Source organism: Tachypleus tridentatus, chromosome 3 (genome assembly GCF_004210375.1).
Source record: "Tachypleus tridentatus isolate NWPU-2018 chromosome 3, ASM421037v1, whole genome shotgun sequence".
NCBI lineage: Eukaryota > Metazoa > Arthropoda > Merostomata > Xiphosura > Limulidae > Tachypleus > Tachypleus tridentatus.
The window spans coordinates 108,443,393-108,462,664 of NC_134827.1; the positions used below are offsets into that span (position 1 = coordinate 108,443,393).

The 19,272-nt window shown below is 33.9% G+C and overlaps 2 protein-coding genes across 2 annotated transcripts in view; both read left to right on the forward strand.

Moving 5' to 3' along the window:
* Positions 1-969: 969 nt before the first annotated feature.
* Positions 970-8,162, forward strand: LOC143246155 (uncharacterized; the record flags this gene model as incomplete). The annotated part of the gene is given in 4 exon segments (XM_076492367.1): positions 970-1,074; positions 2,191-2,268; positions 2,386-2,536; positions 7,973-8,162. Coding segments are annotated over 4 exon segments (402 nt in total), but the record flags the coding sequence as incomplete, so codon positions are not given.
* Positions 8,163-13,410: 5,248 nt separating this feature from the next.
* The window catches only part of LOC143247713 (uncharacterized), a 37,102-nt gene continuing 31,240 nt past the window's right edge, over positions 13,411-19,272 (forward strand). Inside the window, exon 1 of the mRNA XM_076496130.1 lies at positions 13,411-13,638. Coding sequence (XP_076352245.1) covers positions 13,579-13,638 — 60 coding nt within the window. The 5' untranslated portion in view covers positions 13,411-13,578. The remainder of the gene's footprint in view (positions 13,639-19,272) is intronic.

Sequence of the window (19,272 nt, forward strand, 5' to 3'; positions counted from 1 at the left end):
TTAACACAGTAAACAGTGACATTATTGAGTCACGATTTAACACAGTAAACAGTGATATTATTGAGTCATGATTTATCAAGGTAAACAGTGACATTATTGAATTATTTAACACAGTAAACAGTGATATTATTGAGTCATGATTTATCACAGTAAACAGTGACATTACTGAGTCATTACTTTAACACAGTAAACAGTGATATTATTGAGTCATGATTTATCACAGTAAACAATGATATTATTGAGTCATGATTTATCACAGTAAGCAGTGACATTATTGAGTCGTGATTTATCACAGTAAACAATGATATTATTGAGTCATGATTTAACACAGTAAACAGTGACATTATTGAGTCATGATTTAACACAGTAAACAGTGATATTATTGAGTCATAATTTAACACAGTAAACAGTGATATTATTGAGTCATGATTTATCACAGTAAACAGTGATATTATTGAGTCATGATTTATCACAGTAAGCAGTGACATTATTGAGTCATGATTTATCACAGTAAACAGTGACATTGAGTCATGATTTAACACAGTAAATAGTGACATTATTGAGTCATGATTTAACACAGTAAACAGTGATATTATTGAGTCATGATTTATCACAGTAAACAATGATATTATTGAGTCATGATTTAACACAGTAAACAGTGACATTATTGAGTCACGATTTAACACAGTAAACAGTGATATTATTGAGTCATGATTTATCAAGGTAAACAGTGACATTATTGAATTATTTAACACAGTAAACAGTGATATTATTGAGTCATGATTTATCACAGTAAACAGTGACATTATTGAGTCATGATTTATCACAGTAAACAGTGACATTATTGAGTCATGATTAGTAAAGATGTAATTTAAATACCACTAACAATGAATTTCTATCATTGTCTGTGTTACGTTATAATTGATTTCCCATAAAACCTCTGAAACTAATAAAATATTCCAATGTTAGGATTCTGTGAAGTCAACAAATGGAACAGAAAACGATGACAAGGAGGCTGTCACTTTTCTTCTCGTGGGATTCTCTCGTGGAGGCGTAATTTTCTGGGGCATTAATGTAAGCGCCATCTATCTTTCAAATTAGTGCTTAAGCTATGTGCATATTTAAATAAAATTACATTTACGTATTAAAACGTTGTGCGATCCATATTACCATTTCATTAAACCGAAAGTTCACCTATATCATAAAACGTTGTTAACATATACGATGACTAAAGCGACACCTAGTAATACAAATGTTTCTTTACTACCCATACAAACATGAGTTGATGTTTTAATATTTGCACATAATATGTAAGAGTAGTGGAGTATCCAGGGGCGTTGTAAGGCTAATTGTGGCTCTAGGCTCCCATAATATTAAATACACCCCTTGTTTGTCACGCGATTCATCAGGGAAATCATCTATCAATAAAATAATATAAACAAATTAAACAACGTCTTACCATACAAAAAATATTCAAAATTAACCTTAATTTCCTTATGATACTTCACACAAATTGTTGCGTTGTTGTTGTTGTTTTGAATTAAGCACAAAGCTACACAATGGGTATCGAAACCCGCTGCGGAACGTTGTAAGTCCACAGACATACCGCTGAGCCATTGGGAAGCAAATTGTTGCGTTCGAGGTCCAAACCTTAATAGCATATTGGTTAATACATCACTTAGAGTATTTCTAATACGATCGCGTTATGAATGTTTTTCAACAACTCTTTAAAATAATATCCAATACCGGAGTACAAATCATGAGGCGGGTTGTTGTCTGAAACGGCCCTCATTTTAAATATCCAATACCGGAGTACAAATCATGAGGCGGATTGTTGTCTAAAACAGCCCTCATTTTAAATATCCAATACCGGAGTACAAATCATAAGGCGGGTTGTTGTCTAAAACGGCCCTCATTTTAAATATCCAATACCGGAGTACAAATCATAAGGAGGGTTGTTGTCTAAAACGGCCCTCATTTTAAATATCCAATACCGGAGTACAAATCATAAGGAGGGTTGTTGTCCTCCAATGTCTATGGACTTCAATATGCTTGCAAAAACTTCACGGGTATCTTTCTTTTTGATATAATTCTATTAAATATTATTGCTTTAGCTTTCTTGTATAATGATACACACACACCAACACCTCAATCTCCAGCGGTTAAATATCGTTTGCTTTATCTTTTCAGGTAATTCTTTTAGTTTTGATGGTCAAAAGAACGCTGATCGTATGTGGCGAAAAAAGTGAGGACAACAAGGACTTACTGGTCAGTAAACTAACGTTTCGCAGGCCTTTACATGATATCACATGACTAACGTTTTACGTAAAACTCATTTTCACCTGATTCAGTGAACGTATTAAAAACAATACCCAAATATTGCAGGATGGTGAACTGGATGGCTATCAGCAGTATTCCCCGGATGATGATGGCCCGTACTGTTCAAGACCTAGCAGGACCAGCTTTGGTGACCACTGCCCTTGGAACCGTGGATCGGGTCATGCGAAGTTCAAACCAGAAATGAACGAGTTAGTCCGTGAGTATGAAAAACTCATATTATTTAAAATGGTTTGGAACAGTTGTCAGTACACACACATATAAATATTGGTGTGAAGGGGAGTACACCATTTATTAATATTACTTATTTACTTTTCTTTCTTTTTTGTCGGTCACACTTTTTTCTTTCTTATCGGTATGCATATTGGGTCATATCGACCGACTTTAACAACTGAACCGTTCACAACAACCCTTTGGTATGTAAAACTCACAAACTCCATCTCTTGAACTCAGAGCTTAAAAGCAGACAAACAAATTACTAAATTTAGTATTGATAAAACATTTCACCGGAAGAGGGCGCCATTAAAACATTTTTTTTGTTTATTTGTTGTTGAGGGTAAAGCTTCACACTGTCTATACAGTGTCCACCACAAATACCTAATTACACACTATCTGTACCGCGTACCAAAAATATCTAACTACACACTATCTGTACTGTATCTATCATAAATATCTAAATACACACTATCTGTTCCATGTACCATAAATATCTAATTACATACTATCTGTACCGTGTACCATAAATATCTAACAACACACGATATGTACCATACCTACCATAAATACCTAATTACACACTATCTGTACCGTGTCTACCATAAATATCTAACTACACACTATCTGTACTATGTTTACCATAAATATCCAATTACACACTATCTGTACCGTGTAATTCATAAATTTCTAATTACATACTATCTGTACCGTATCTACCATAAGTATCTAATTAAACACTATCTGTACTGTCTACAATAAATATCTCAGCTCGGTGTTTACTGTTATAAATCCTGATTTACCGCTGAGCTGCCAAGAGGTTCTTACAGATTCTATATGATTTTAAAACACTAAACTTCACGCGTATGTACCTGAATATAAAACGTCTATAATTATATTTATGTATACACAACAGTGTCATAGTGAGTTACATGAACACCAGGACTATATCTTTTGTGTTCAAATTAATGAGTGAAGTAAACTGGTAGAACAAAATGGTAGATCGATGATATTTCTTTTAAAAGTGTTAAGGTTAAACTAGCTGTTCAGACATATTTAAAATTAGACAAGTATTTTAAAAAACCCAAACGTAAGGTGGCTCAGTAGTTTGAATATGTAACGGAGATACGGGCATGTCTGGACGAACCTCGGACCACCCACTAGGTCGAAATCTGTTGCAAAGGAAAACGCGAGTAGGTTTCCAACAGCTATTAAGTAATCTATACAGAGCTCTTTCCTTTGTTACATGTAACCTGGACCAGATGGCAGGTTTCCAACAACTATTAAGTAATCTAAACAGAGCTGTTTCCTTTGTTACATGTAACCTACACGAGATGGCAGGTTTCCAACAACTATTAAGTAATCTATACAGAGCTCTTTCCTTTGTTACATGTAACCTACACCAGATGGCAGGTTTCCAACAACTATTAAGTAATCTATACAGAGCTCTTTCCTTTGTTACATGTAACCTACACCAGATGGCAGGTTTGCAACAACTATTAAGTAATCTATATAGAGCTCTTTCCTTTGTTACATGTAACCTACACCAGATGGCAGGTTTGCAACAACTATTAAGTAATCTATATAGAGCTCTTTCCTTTGTTACATGTAACCTACACCAGATGGCAGGTTTCCAACAACTATTAAGTAATCTATACAGAGCTCTTTCCTTTGTTACATGTAGCCTACACCAGATGGCAGGTTTCCAACAACTATTAAGTAATCTATATAGAGCTCTTTCCTTTGTTATATGTTACCTGCACCAGATGGCAGGTTTCCAACAACTATTAAGTAATCTATATAGAGCTCTTTCCTTTGTTACATGTAACATACACCAGATGGCAGGTTTCCAACAACTATTAAATATTCTGTATAGAGCTTTGTCCTTTGTCACACCTCTCATATCCAAGCTCTACATCGAAAAATGCACATAGAACTTAACATGAGTCCAGCAGAAGTCCATGGAGCAACTTTTATGGATAAATTTAGCTGTCTGAAACACAGACTTACAGACTCAAACGAATAGTGGATTTAGCTATTTTTGTCGTTTTGTATACTATACTTTTAGACTGTTGCTGTTGTTCTGAATTAAGCACAAAGCTACGCAATGGGCTATCGAAACCCGGTTTTTAGCATTGTAAGTCCACGGACATACCGCTGAGCCACTGGGGCACTTTAAACTGTCTACAGTAAATCAAAGCAGTTAATCACATTATCGATAATAAATCTTACAAAAACAACTGTTATGGTATAAACGCCTCTCAGGCCTAACACAATGTTTTATGACAAATATAATTAAATAAATTTTACAGGTTGAGTGTTAAATAATATCTAGTACTTCATCGTCAAAAATATCTTAACCTGGACGACAGAGGTATCCCTGAATATTATCACACCCTGAACAATATACAGAAGAACGTGCTACAGTCCATTAGCAATTTCACACCCTACACCAATTCACTTACTTTTAAACTCCTGTTTCGGTTTATTTGTCGGAAGCTTTTACCACCAGATGGCCTCACATTTGTATCTATATTAAGCACAGTTGGTGTCTTTACTTATGACATCTATTACATCACTTAAATATTTGTTTCTGTCTTGTTATTCGCTTTTCGTTTTTGCCTACAACGTTTTCATCTCAATCCAGTCTTCCAGAGTTTACCATGCTTCGTCCATTCACCATATTACGAGTAACGCAATGGATTCAACTCTACTCAGAGTAAGTTTCGTAATTCCCAAGGTAACATGGACAAGAAGGACTTTCATCTGATTTTCCTCAGCGACTTCAAACTAGGACGAAAGCTGTTGAAACTACACAGAACATTAACCAGAGACTCGGTCACGGATCTGTTACTGAACGTACAGTTCAGCGTTAGTACCAAAGGTTTCAACATGGAGATGAAAGTCTTGAAAAACATAAAGGTCGTGGAAGGAAGCCATCTTTAGATAAAAACACATTAAAGGAAACCGTTGAGACAGACTCTCACACAACAGTACGTGAGCTTGTAGAAAAGCTAGGTGCAAGCAAATCAAGCATTGCTAACCACCTGATTATGATTGGAAAAATGAAAACGTTGGATAAGTGAATTCTGTATGAGCTGACTGAAGATCAACAAAATCGGCGTTATGAGACCTGTCATGGATGACGCTCCAAACATTGAACGAATTAAAAAATAGAGATTCTGTCTCATTCACCTTATTATCCAGACCTTTCTTCTACAAATTTTCATTGTTTTCAGAAACTCTGATTTCTTAAGCAGGGTCATAAACAGCATCGTTACATGTGGATAAAAGTGTGTTAAAGTAAATGGTGCTTACTTTAGTTAAAGTATGTTTTACAAAATTGGTTTATACTTTTACAAACTTCACAGTTCAAAAACAACATTTATTTCTGGACAACCTAATACTTATTCAGATGTTTGTTTCAATCCTGAAATCTACTTGTTTGTTTGTTATTAAACATCAGGCTAGCGAAGGGCTGTCTGTACTGTGCCAGTCACTAGTATCTATACCCAAGTTTTAGCATTCTCAGACTTATAGTTAAGTGGCATGGCCAGATGGTTAGGGCGCTTGACTCCTGATCTGAATGTCGTTATAGTATGAGGGTCAATCCCACTATTCGTTGGTTACAAAAAAACAGCTCAAAAGTTGGCGGTGGGTGGTGATGACTAACTGCCTTCCCTCTGGTCTTACACCGTTAAATTAGAGACGGCTATTGCAAATAGCCTTCGTGTAGCTTTGCGCTAAATTCAAAAACAAACAAATAAACTCACCGATATACCATTTCGAGGGAGGGGTATTTGAATAGAATCCCCCGCTGTACTCCTGCGGGAGTGATTTCTCAGGGAGGTTTGTCATCTTACACGTACGTCCCTTCACAATTGCAGTAATTATTAAACACAATTTATAAGTTTCTTTCGAAATTGCTTCCCTACATGGGTAAAAATGCCATTAGGTGTCTATCCATCTATATTTTCTCAGATTTCACTCCTAACTGTAGGTGTTAATATTACTTATTTGTATATATAGTAAAAAACCCTATTCAAAACAATGTCAGCTAGCGAGAACAAACCGAGAAATTATGATGTACCTACTCGAGTAACTATGTGGCGCCATCTATCAAACTGTATAGAATATAACATTATACACTCTTTTCAAACTCCTGTTAACCGTACGGGTGTGTGTGTGTGTTTTCTTATAGCAAAGCCACAACTAGTTATTTGCCAAGTCCACCTAGAGGAACTGAACCCCTGATTTTGGCGTTGTAAACCCGTAGACTAATCGCACGTATATAACGAACATTCTACAGAGTGCACGAAAACTCACGTGCCACGACTTCATTCGTCTTCTTTTTTTAATATCTAATGAAATTAGTTCCAGCTAATACTTCTTCACAGCATCGTTAAGCCTAACATGGTGTTGTTTAGATTTTTTGTTTTTATGAATGTGTGAAAAGCTGCGAATATCTCTGAACAGGATATCTTAAGATATACGATCAACGTTGAAATATCATAAAACGTGTGAAAACGGTGAATTTTACTCTCAATTGAAATCAAAACAAAACCTTTTATAGAGCTTGTACAACTAAATTTTATGTTTCGAATTCATCTTTAAAATACCTACCAGGGGGCACAGCAGTAAGTTTGGGGGCTTATAATGCTAAAAACAAGTTTTCGATATCCAAGGTAGGCAGAACAAAATATGAAAAACAACTATAAAACTGCCATCTATAAAGTTTTAATTATTGGTGGTGTTTAAAACTGCCATCTGTAATGTCGTTAATTGTTTGTTTTTTGCTTGTCTTTGAATTTCGCGTAAAGCTGCACGAGGGCTATCTGCGCTAGCTGTCTCTAATTTAGCAGTGTAAAAAAAAGTAGAGGAAAAGCAGCTAGTTATCACCACCCACCGCCAACTCTTGGGCTACTCTTTTACCAACGAATAGTGGAATTGACCATCAAACTATAACGCCCCCAAAGCTGAGAAAGCGAACATGTTTTGGTACGACGGGGATTCGAGTCTGCGACCCTCAGATTACGATTCGAGTGCCTTAACCACCTGGCCATGCCGGGACCGTCGTTACTTGTTAATGGTGTTTATAACTGCTATCTATAATTTTTAATTGTTGGTGTTGCTTAAAACTGCCCTCTGTAGTTTTTAATTGCGATTTTGTGTCTGAAGTAATTAGTAATTCATACACTACAAATCATATGTTACTCTAGTCTTAATGTTTTTCTACGAAATTTAATTTCTCAAACACGTGCTCACTGAGGTTAACACTGTGCTTTGTACTTGACGGTGTCGTTAAATCGAAACTTACTCGTTAGAAATAACTAACACACGTCAATAATTAACCCCCTTTAATTTATAAGATGCTTCCTTAAAAACAAAGTTAAATCGTCTGATAATTTCTTTGTTTTTACAGGAATTCCACGAGTCCCACAGCTTCCTGGAAAGAGGGAACATCCGAATTTTTATTCTGTGATCAATTAAAGGAACGCGCACTAGAGGACCATTTTCAATGAAAATATAAACTTCGCAATATTTTCAATTTATATTAGGCTTAGCTTCGACAACGTAAAACATTTTATAAAATTAAGGTTAAAACAAAATCATTTCGAACTTTCTGAATGAATCAATTTGCTCTATAAAGTCAAACAAATAATTATATCACTTTTAAAGCGCGACTTTGTAATTTCTCAGTGAATCCCTTGATTTGTGTTTTAACAGATTAGTCTTAAATAACTATTTGCTGAACTTCATAAACAATTACAAGTGTAATTATTATTGAAATGATTTCGTTTATTTGTTGTCAAATGAAAAGGTACAAACTGGTCTATCAGTGCTATGCCCGGTACAGGTATATAAACTCGGTTTTAGCCCTGTAAGCCTCACTAAACGCATAAAACTGTTGATGTTTTAAATATGAAACTAATCAACTATAAACCATAAAGACGGAAAACAACATAAAATGTAAGTGGAATATAAATATGGAACGAATTTCATGTAACGAATGACACAGCGCCATCTACCTTAAAATAGTTACATTCGGTTTTAATTTCTATCAAAGCTACACGAGGACCATCTGCGCTAGGCATCCCTAATTTAGCGGTGAAAGACGAGAGGAAGTTAGCTAGTCATCACCACCCACCGCCAACTCTTACACTACTCTTTTATCACCGAATAGTAGATTCACCGGGACACTATAATGCCCCACGGCTGAAAGGGCAAACACGTTAGGTGTGAAGAAGATTTGAACCTGCGATCCTCAGACTGTGAGTCAAGCGCCCCAGCCACACCAGGCCCTATTGAGAAATATCGAACAATGTATATAGAGGGTAGGGTTAGCTGATAAAACAATATAATTCTTCTAAGAATGTGTTTGGACTTTATTCTATACAAGTCCTAACCACCTGGCCATGCCAGGACTAAACTAAATACAATAAGCTGATGTTGATATATTTACATTTTTAAATTATTTTAAGTTTAGTCACGCAACCGCTTATTCATTTGTTTCCTTGTAATATCTTCAAGTAGTTGAATCTGTTTGGTCGCTTAAGTGTCTTTTATTAATGTGACGGTTAATCCTACTTTGTGGTAGTAAAGAGTATTACAAAAGCTGGCGGAGGGTGTTGCTGTTGCCTTTCCTGTCTTCTATCACTCCTAAGTTAGGTACAGCTGGCACAGTTACCTTGGAGTAGCTTTGCGTAACACCCAACGAACAAACATAGAATCAACAAGCTGAACTCAATCCTTTGAATTATACGATCAGAAAAAAATTCCTTCTATTAGGTTATACTCCTAGTGGTTCATTGGCTGAAGACTTATAAAAAAATGTGTCTGGACACATGTGATACTAAATGTTTCAACACTAAAAGATAGAGCTGTATGTATCAAATATCCATTCGTAAAAATAGGGAATATGAAACATAAATAGGGTTTAAAAATGTAGTGTTAATAATCCAGTACAAGTGTTTAGAATTACATTAGAGGGATATAGTCAATAACTGGGTGGATAAAATCAATAAATAGTTTGGGTGGGTGAAATAACGAAATAAACTAGGTGGATAAAACCAAGAATTGAACTGGGTGGATAAATCCAAGAATTAAACTGGGTAGATAAATCCAAGAATTAAACAAGGTGGATAAATTCAAGAATTAAACTGGGTGGATAAAACCAAGAATTGAACTGGATGGATAAATCCAAGAATTAAACTGGGTGGATAAATCCAAGAAGTAAACTTGGTGGATAAATCCAATAATTAAATTTGGTGGATAAAACCAAGAATTAAATTAGGTGGATAAATCCAAGAATTAAACTGGGTGGATAAATCCAAGAATTAAACTAGGTGGATAAATCCAAGAATTAAACTGGGTGGATAAATTCAATAATTAAATTTGGTGGATCAAATAAAAAAATAAGGTGGGTGGATAAAACCAAATCAGTTTAGTTGACAGAATGTGTAACGTTATACCGTTTCTGTATACACGTCAGTGCTGTTAATACAAAGAGATGAAAGTTTTAACCCTATGATACGATCACGTTAACAACGAGAATATAAGAGATTGTCCAGAGAAAAGTACATTAGCATCGTGCACGTGTTGAAACTTAGGTTTTTTTTTTATCCTTATTTCGCTAATGAATGCAATGTGGTATATTATTGGAAAAATAACTTCCTCTTAAAACACAGAATATCACAGGAACAGATAAACACGAAAGAAACTCAGGGACTAATAAAAGTCAGTTGCTGTCCACTCCCTGCAACATCAAGACTCATAATATGGTTCCTGTCCACCCCTTGCAACCACAAAACCTAAAATCCAGTTCTTGTCTTCCTCTTACAACCCAAGAAGTTACGAGATAAGTTGCTGTTCACCCCCTTACAATCCAAGAACTTAAGAAATTCTGTTCCTATCTTCTCCTTACAACCCAGGAACTCATGACATCAGTTCCTATCCACACCCTTACAATCCAAGGACTTATGAAAGTCGGTTGTGTGTTGCTACTGGGTCAACCATCATACATAAAATAACCTTTTAATACTAACTAAGAGTAAAACTACTGTTTGTCCTATTTGGTTCACAATAGCGTCCTCTTATTCTAAATATGGTGTTCTATTTACTCCAAGGACAAATCGACGTTATCAAAATCTTTGCATAATGTGCTACAACTTTAAACTAATAATTAAAAAGATGTGCTCGTGACAGCAAGAGACTAAGACAAAGAATGTTGAGTTTATCACGTCCAAAACCATTTATAATTTTTAGTATGTTTTATTAAAGTTTCGTAAAATGAATTTTCACGGTCTCACAGAAGTGCCTTGATGCAGATGGAAACAGATATAAAATGTTGTTTTTCATTGGTTCAAATAGAATCGATCCTGTCTTGGACAGTGTAATGTTGCCATGGTTAAACCTATGGCTAGGGGAACATGTCAAAGCCTTTTGGACGAGACTTCTTCATATAGCGAGGTTGTCATACGATGTAGAGGCAAGAGACACATCTTAAAAGAGTAACAGATCCCACCTGTTTTTGTGTTGTTGTTTGTTGTTAATTATTATGCTAACAACTAGTACAACTAAAATAATATTATCTAATTATTCCAGTTCTGACACTTGAACTTCTTTCAATGAAATTCCTTCTATTATTAATTCATAGTTATGAATTAGAGGTTACACCAGACTAGGTTGAATGTAGTCTTGTGGTTAACGTTCTGGGTGGCGTATCGGGGTGTCTATGTTTCGAGCCACGTTATGTTGTTGAACATATCCATATGAACACTTTACAAAAAAAAATCATAGTTTGTATGTGAGAAGATCACATGTTTCTACCTCCTCCTTTCCTTGATATTTATTGATTTTTAATTGTGCATAAAAAGTATGCTTAACTTTAAATACAAATAATCTGTCAATAGAACAACTTAGTACCTCTCACACTAGTTACACACGGAACCGGGTCACTCTTACAGTATGTCAGAAAAAGATTAAAGCTTTAACGCAATAATAATAATATGGTGACGTTAACAATAAGAATATAAATGGTTGTCACAAGATAGCATAAACAGATAAAAGCTGAGCAGAAGCATCGAATACATAACTTACTCTGAATAACTTTAATCGGATGTCACATTAACTTTCTTACAGGAAAGACAGCTGTAACATAGCATATGGTGTACCAAACTTGATAGCAAGTCGGGTAATACCTCGGGGGGACGTAGTCGATCTTGTACTTTGAGTAATCTTCAATCACGTTCGCTATCTAACATTCTTGGTTCTGTACACACATATATATAAGAACCGGTTCTCTCAGTCAAGCAGATTGAAATTAGAAAAGATCAGAACCTGACTTTATTTCTGTGTGTATACATACACTGCTGGCCAAACTCTTAAGGCCAATGAACATATAGAAAAAAATATGCATTTTGCGTTGTTAGCCTCAACCACTTATTTGAGTAGACCTTCGAAAGATGAAAATAAGAAAAGGGAAAATAAAAATAAAAAACCTTTTTTAGCGTTTAATAAGGAAAATGTGAACACTATGAAATTAGCCTAAATACTAGCTGGTAAAAAGTTTAAGACCATACCAAAAAGAAGTCCTAAACAGGGTAGAAAATGCCCAACAAGAGGTCTCAGTAGTGAGTTACACGGCTGTCATTGTGAATAACTTCAAACATTCGTTTTGGCATGGTCGATATAAGTGTTTGCATATAAGTATCTCAAGCTAATGAACACTATATTCTTGTGAATTAAAACTGTGTCTTCACCTACATTCAGACTCGGTCTGAGGACTTTAGGCAGAATCTTCGCAGTACAGATTCTGGCGAACCTCACGTTATTTTACGGTTCCTAAACCTTTATACTTTAATCTGAGAATAACACATAGTTGCTCACACCATTTGGTTATGAACTGCTGTACACGTTCTGCTAGCTGCCATCTCTCTGTTCACCTGAACTTCAAGGTCTCTAGCCTAACTGTAAAGCCCGGGATGATTTATTGTCAGGACGAAATCATCAAGAGGAGTTTAAAGGATTATAACGTGTAGAGAGGTCGAATCAGAACGTGTAGAGGTCGAATCAGAACGCGTAAAGGTTGAATCAGAACGTGTAGAGAGGTCGAATCAGAACGTGTAAAGGTCGAATCATAATGTGTAGAGAGGTCGAATCAGAACGTGTAAAGGTTGAATCAGAACGGGTAGAGAGGTCGAACCAGAACGTGTAAAGGTCGAATCATAATGTGTAGAGAGGTCGAATCAGAACGTGTAAAGGTCGAATCATAATGTGTAGAGAGGTCGAAATAGAACGTGTAAAGGTCGAATCATAATGTGTAGAAAGGTCGAATCAGAACGTGTAAAGGTCGAATCATAATGTGTAGAGAGGTCGAATCAGAACGTGTAAAGGTTGAATCAGAACGTGTAGAGAGGTCGAACCAGAACGTGTAAAGGTTGAATCATAATGTGTAGAGAGGTCGAATCAGAACGTGTAAAGGTTGAATCAGAACGTGTAGAGAGGTCGAATCAAAACGTGTAAAGGTCAAATCAGAACGTGTAGAGAGGTCGAATCAGAACGTGTAGAAAGGTCGAATCAGAACGTGTAGAAAGGTCGTATCAAAACGTGTAGAGAGGTCGAATCAGAACGTGTAGAAAGGTCGTAGTGAACAAAGAATAATCGCTTGTTGTTTTCACTCAATGTTTAACGATTCTTATGATGATAGACCAGTAATTATACACTTAAAAATCTCGTCACTGTTGATAGTGGTTCATATAGCGTTGCTATCATACTCGTCTGAAAGCATTGCGAACGATTATACGTAAGCACGTGACACCGTTGCTAGGTTGTAGTCTAAAGGATTAAAGTCTAATTGGCTAAGTGCTAACACCCAACGTAACACAGTATCTCTCCAGAACTAGTACGTGTGAGATCAAAAACTAAACACAGCTTCTTAAACAAAGACGAAAAAACAGGAGAGAAAGTTGTTCCGAGAACGACTGTCAGTGAAATTTTAATTAGTTACAAAACCGGATTCAAATTATTATGGGATGTTGTGGATGTTCGTTGTTCGCCTTCACAGTTATAGCTGCTGTCTTCGCATTGGTAAGTAGGGTTTTGGTTGTTGTTAAGTGGACCACGGGTATAGAAACCCAAAGTTTAGTGTCACGAGCCTGTAGACACTGAGGGGGGTTACAGGTTCAGATGTTGTGTGATAAATTCAAATATCACACAAACCTACAAAACAAGCGCAAATATGGCGTCAGACAGACCAGTCAGAGGAAAAAGCATCTAATAGTGAGATGGATGAAAATAAATAAACACGTAGAATGACAGATAGTGATATTGACGTAAGAGTGCAAACCAGCAGAAGCTACCAACTTAGACGAAAAAATTTAAAAATAAAAAAGGAAGTTGATAATAAATATTAAATAACAGACACTACCAGGACAGACAGAGAAAGAAAACATGGTGACTTGTCCGTTTGTTTGTTGCTAAGCGCAAAACCACATAACAGGCTATCTGTGTCATGGTGACTACGAAGATCAAACCCCGGAGGTTGGCGTCTTACGCCCTCGATTCATCAAGGAGGGGCTAGTTTTTTAAATTAAAGCCAATATTTTTTTCAAAATACAGACCCATAAAAGTGGGTTCTACCAGAGACTCCTGAATCGTATTTGAACCTTTTAATTTTCTCACCTGTAACGTACATAAGAACGGACTCAAAGGGGTGATCATCCTGGGTTTGAGAATATAATGACAGATATTAAGGTCTATAAGCTTTATTGATACATAACAGAGACCCAACTCACACACTCATAGTACGTAAAAACCACAAGAACTAAAGTTCAATATCAAACTCTACTCAGAAAGCCTCAGTTGTAGTTGTGTTCCTAGTGGAAAGGCTACACGATGGGTTACATAAACTTCGTCCATCACAAACCTCAGATTTTGGTTTTGGTTTGTTTTGAATTTCGCGCAAAGCTACACGAGGGCTATTTGCGCTAGTCGTCCATAATTTAGTAGTGTAAGACTAGAGGGAAGAAAAATAGGTATATTACTAGAAGGATCAAAATAGGTATATTACTAGAAGGATCAAAATAGGTATATTACTAGAAGGATCAAAATAGGTATATTATAAGAAGAATCAAAATAGGTATATTACTAGAAGGATGAAAATAGGTATATTACAAGAAGAATCAAAATAGGTATATTATAAGAAGGATCAAAATAGGTATATTACTAGAAGGATCAAAATAAGTATATTACTAGAAGGATCAAAATAGGTATATTACTAGAAGGATCAAAATAGGTATATTATAAGAAGAATCAAAATAGGTATATTATAAGAAGGATCAAAATAGGTATATTACTAGAAGAATCAAAATAGGTATATTACAAGAAGAATCAAAATAGGTATATTATAAGAAGGATCAAAATAGGTATATTACTAGAAGGATCAAAATAGCTATATGTTATAAGAAGAATCAAAATAGGTATATTATAAGAAGGATCAAAATAGGTATATTACAAGAAGGATCAAAATAGGTATATTATAAGAAGGATCAAAATAGGTATATTATAAGAAGGATCAAAATAGGTATATTATAAGAAGGATCAAAATAGGTATATTATAAGAAGGATCAAAATAGGTATATTACTAGAAGGATCAAAATAGGTATATTACTAGAAGGATCAAAATAGGTATATTACAAGAAGAATCAAAATATGTATATTATAAGAAGAATCAAAATAGGTATATTATAAGAAGGATCAAAATAGGTATATTACTAGAAGAATCAAAATAGGTATATTATAAGAAGAATCAAAATAGGTATATTACTAGAAGGATCAAAATAGGTATATTACTAAAAGGATCAAAATAGGTATATTACAAGAAGGATCAAAATAGGTATATTATAAGAAGGATCAAAATAGGTATATTACTAGAAGGATCACAATAGGTATATTATAAGAAGGATCAAAATAGGTATATTACTAGAAGGATCAAAATAGGTATATTACTAGAAGGATCAAAATAGGTATATTATAAGAAGAATCAAAATAGGTATATTACTAGAAGGATCAAAATAGGTATATTATAAGAAGAATCAAAATAGGTATATTACTAGAAGGATCAAAATAGGTATATTAAAAGAAGGATCAAAATAGGTATATTACAAGAAGAATCAAAATAGGTATATTATAAGAAGAATCAAAATAGGTATATTACTAGAAGGATCAAAATAGGTATATTACAAGAAGAATCAAAATAGGTATATTACTAGAAGGATCAAAATAGGTATATTACAAGAAGAATCAAAATAGGTATATTACTAGAAAAATCAAAATAGGTATATTATAAGAAGGATCAAAATACGTATATTACAAAAAGGATCAAAATAGGTATATTACAAGAAGAATCAAAATAGGTATATTATAAGAAGAATCAAAATAGGTATATTATAAGAAGAATCAAAATAGGTATATTATAAGAAGGATCAAAATAGGTATATTACTAGAAGGATCAAAATAGGTATATTACTAGAAAAATCAAAATACGTATATTATAAGAAGAATCAAAATAGGTATATTATAAGAAGGATCAAAATAGGTATATTACTAGAAGGATCAAAATAGGTATATTACTAGAAAAATCAAAATAGGTATATTACTATAAGGATTAAAATAGGTATATTATAAGAAGGATCAAAATAGGTATATTATTAGAAGGATCAAAATAGGTATATTATAAGAAGGATCAAAATAGGTATATTATTAGAAGGATCAAAATAAGATATATTATAAGAAAGATCAAAATGGGTATATTATTAGAAGGATCAAAATAGGTATATTATTAGAAGGATCAAAATAGGTATATTATAAGAAGGATCAAAATAGGTATATTATTAGAAGGATCAAAATAAGATATAATAAGATTGTTCTATGCGCATATTCATAGCTCTCTATAGAAATCCACAGTGTTGAATTAAGTGATGTGTTTAGAGCACAACATCTTATTGAGAAATAAGATACTAATAGATTAATACAACAGTTAGAAATAAGCGACATTTCAAAAATATTACAACAGCAATTACAGTTACCTTGCACTGTATTCAGAGTCATATTTATACCTAGTTTGTTATCTCAAACAAAATTACAAGGAAAATATCCCTAACCATTGTTTTTAACTAATGTGGGTGTTCTCAAGAGGATGTGGTACATGGACTGTCAAGTTGAAGCGATAAATGAAAGGTTTTTATTTCAACTTGGACATCAGCTAACTCTAGCTATCCATGACTCCCTTGGACATCAGCTAACTCTGCCTATCCATGAACCACTTGGACATCAGCTAACTCTAGCTATCCATGACCCACTTGGACATCAGCTAACTCTAGCTATCCATGACTCACTTGGACATCAGCTAACTCTAACTGTCCATGTTCAACTTAAATATCAGCTAACTCTAGATATCCATAGCCAACTAAAAACCAATTAATTTATTTTGTTTTTATTTTTATACGAGGCAAAATACAGGAACCTCCTGTTTCTCGGCGGTAAGTCTGAAACCTGGGTTCCTGTAATAGTGATGTCCAGAAAACAGTCTGCTGTATAGATTTGCGTTTAACATCAAACAAGCAAATAGCATGAGGGGAATGGCAAAATTAGAAATTTAGTATAATTACTGACGATGATGGATCATTAAGTTATTTATTGTATAGTTCGAAATGACCATCAAATATGGCAAAATACTACATTATAAAAGAAACCGCATGTATCTGGTTCGACACTTAACAAAGTTTTTTATAGTGTGAATCTCCCCACTTTTCTGTGTGGTAAAATTAGTAATGCCTCTGTTCCTGTCAATGAATCGTGGAATTGTTAGTTTTATAATAACGACCCTATGACGTTTGTTTTATATCATACGACTTTTAGATTGCAACCAAGCGCCCTAATCACCAGCCCTAGTTGTATGTCTTTACCATATTATGTATTAATTCAAGCTTATTTCTTATCTATTGATTAAACCAGCACAAAATACAACAATGAGGTATTGATTTTATGTTTGAACAAGGATCAAACATTCTCGCTTTACTCAGAAACGTAAACCACAGATTGTTCGAGAATAATGAACACTGTTGTTCATAGAAGTCACAAAAATCTGGACTTTAGTCAGTACATTTCTGGTACAAACAGGGCCTGTGGAATTCATATGTACCACATTACGATTTTATGAAAGCAAACTACATAAACCTTCAGTGTAATATTTGTACTTCCATATGTCAGTTGGTTTATATGAATCTATGATTAATTATTGAAAAACAACACGGGTCCATTTGCAATGTTTATATTATGGTATAACAATATATGAGTGTACTTAAAATTTATATACAATGATATAACAATATAAGGATTTACTTACAATTCTTATGTAATGGTATAACAATATAAGGATTTACTTACAATTCTTATGTAATGGTATAACAATATACTGGCCTACTTACAATTCTTATGTAATGGTATAACAATATACTGGTCTACTTACAATTCTTATGTAATGGTATAACAATATATGAGTCTACTTACAATTCTTATGTAATGGTATAACAATATATGAGTCTACTTACAATTCTTATGTAATGGTATAACAATATACTGGCCTACTTACAATTCTTATGTAATGGTATAACAATATATGAGTGTACTTAAAATTTATATACAATGATATAACAATATAAGGATTTACTTACAATTCTTATGTAATGGTATAACAATATATGAGTCTACTTACAATTCTTATGTAATGGTATAACAATATACTGGCCTACTTACAATTCTTATGTAATGGTATAACAATATATGGGTCTACTTACAATTCTTATGTAATGGTATAACAATATACGGGTCTACTTACAATTCTTATGTAATGGTATAACAATATACGGGTCTACTTACAATTCTTATGTAATGGTATAACAATATACTGGCCTACTTACAATTCTTATGTAATGGTATAACAATATACGGGTCTACTTACAATTCTTATGTAATGGTATAACAATATACGGGTCTACTTACAATTCTTATGTAATGGTGTAACAATATATGGGTCTACTTACAATTCTTATGTAATGGTATAACAATATACTGGCCTACTTACAATTCTTATGTAATGGTATAACAATATACGGGTCTACTTACAATTCTTATGTAATGGTATAACAATATATGAGTGTACTTAAAATTTATATACAATGATATAACAATATAAGGATTTACTTACAATTCTTATGTAATGGTATAACAATATATGAGTCTACTTACAATTCTTATGTAATGGTATAACAATATACTGGTCTACTTACAATTCTTATGTAATGGTATAACAATATATGGGTCTACTTACAATTCTTATGTAATGGTATAACAATATACGGGTCTACTTACAATTCTTATGTAATGGTATAACAATATACTGGCCTACTTACAATTCTTATGTAATGGTATAACAATATAAGGATTTACTTACAATTCTTATGTAATGGTATAACAATATACTGGCCTACTTACAATTCTTATGTAATGGTATAACAATATATGGGTCTACTTACAATTCTTATGTAATGGTATAACAATATACGGGTCTACTTACAATTCTTATGTAATGGTATAACAATATACTGGCCTACTTACAATTCTTATGTAATGGTATAACAATATACGGGTCTACTTACAATT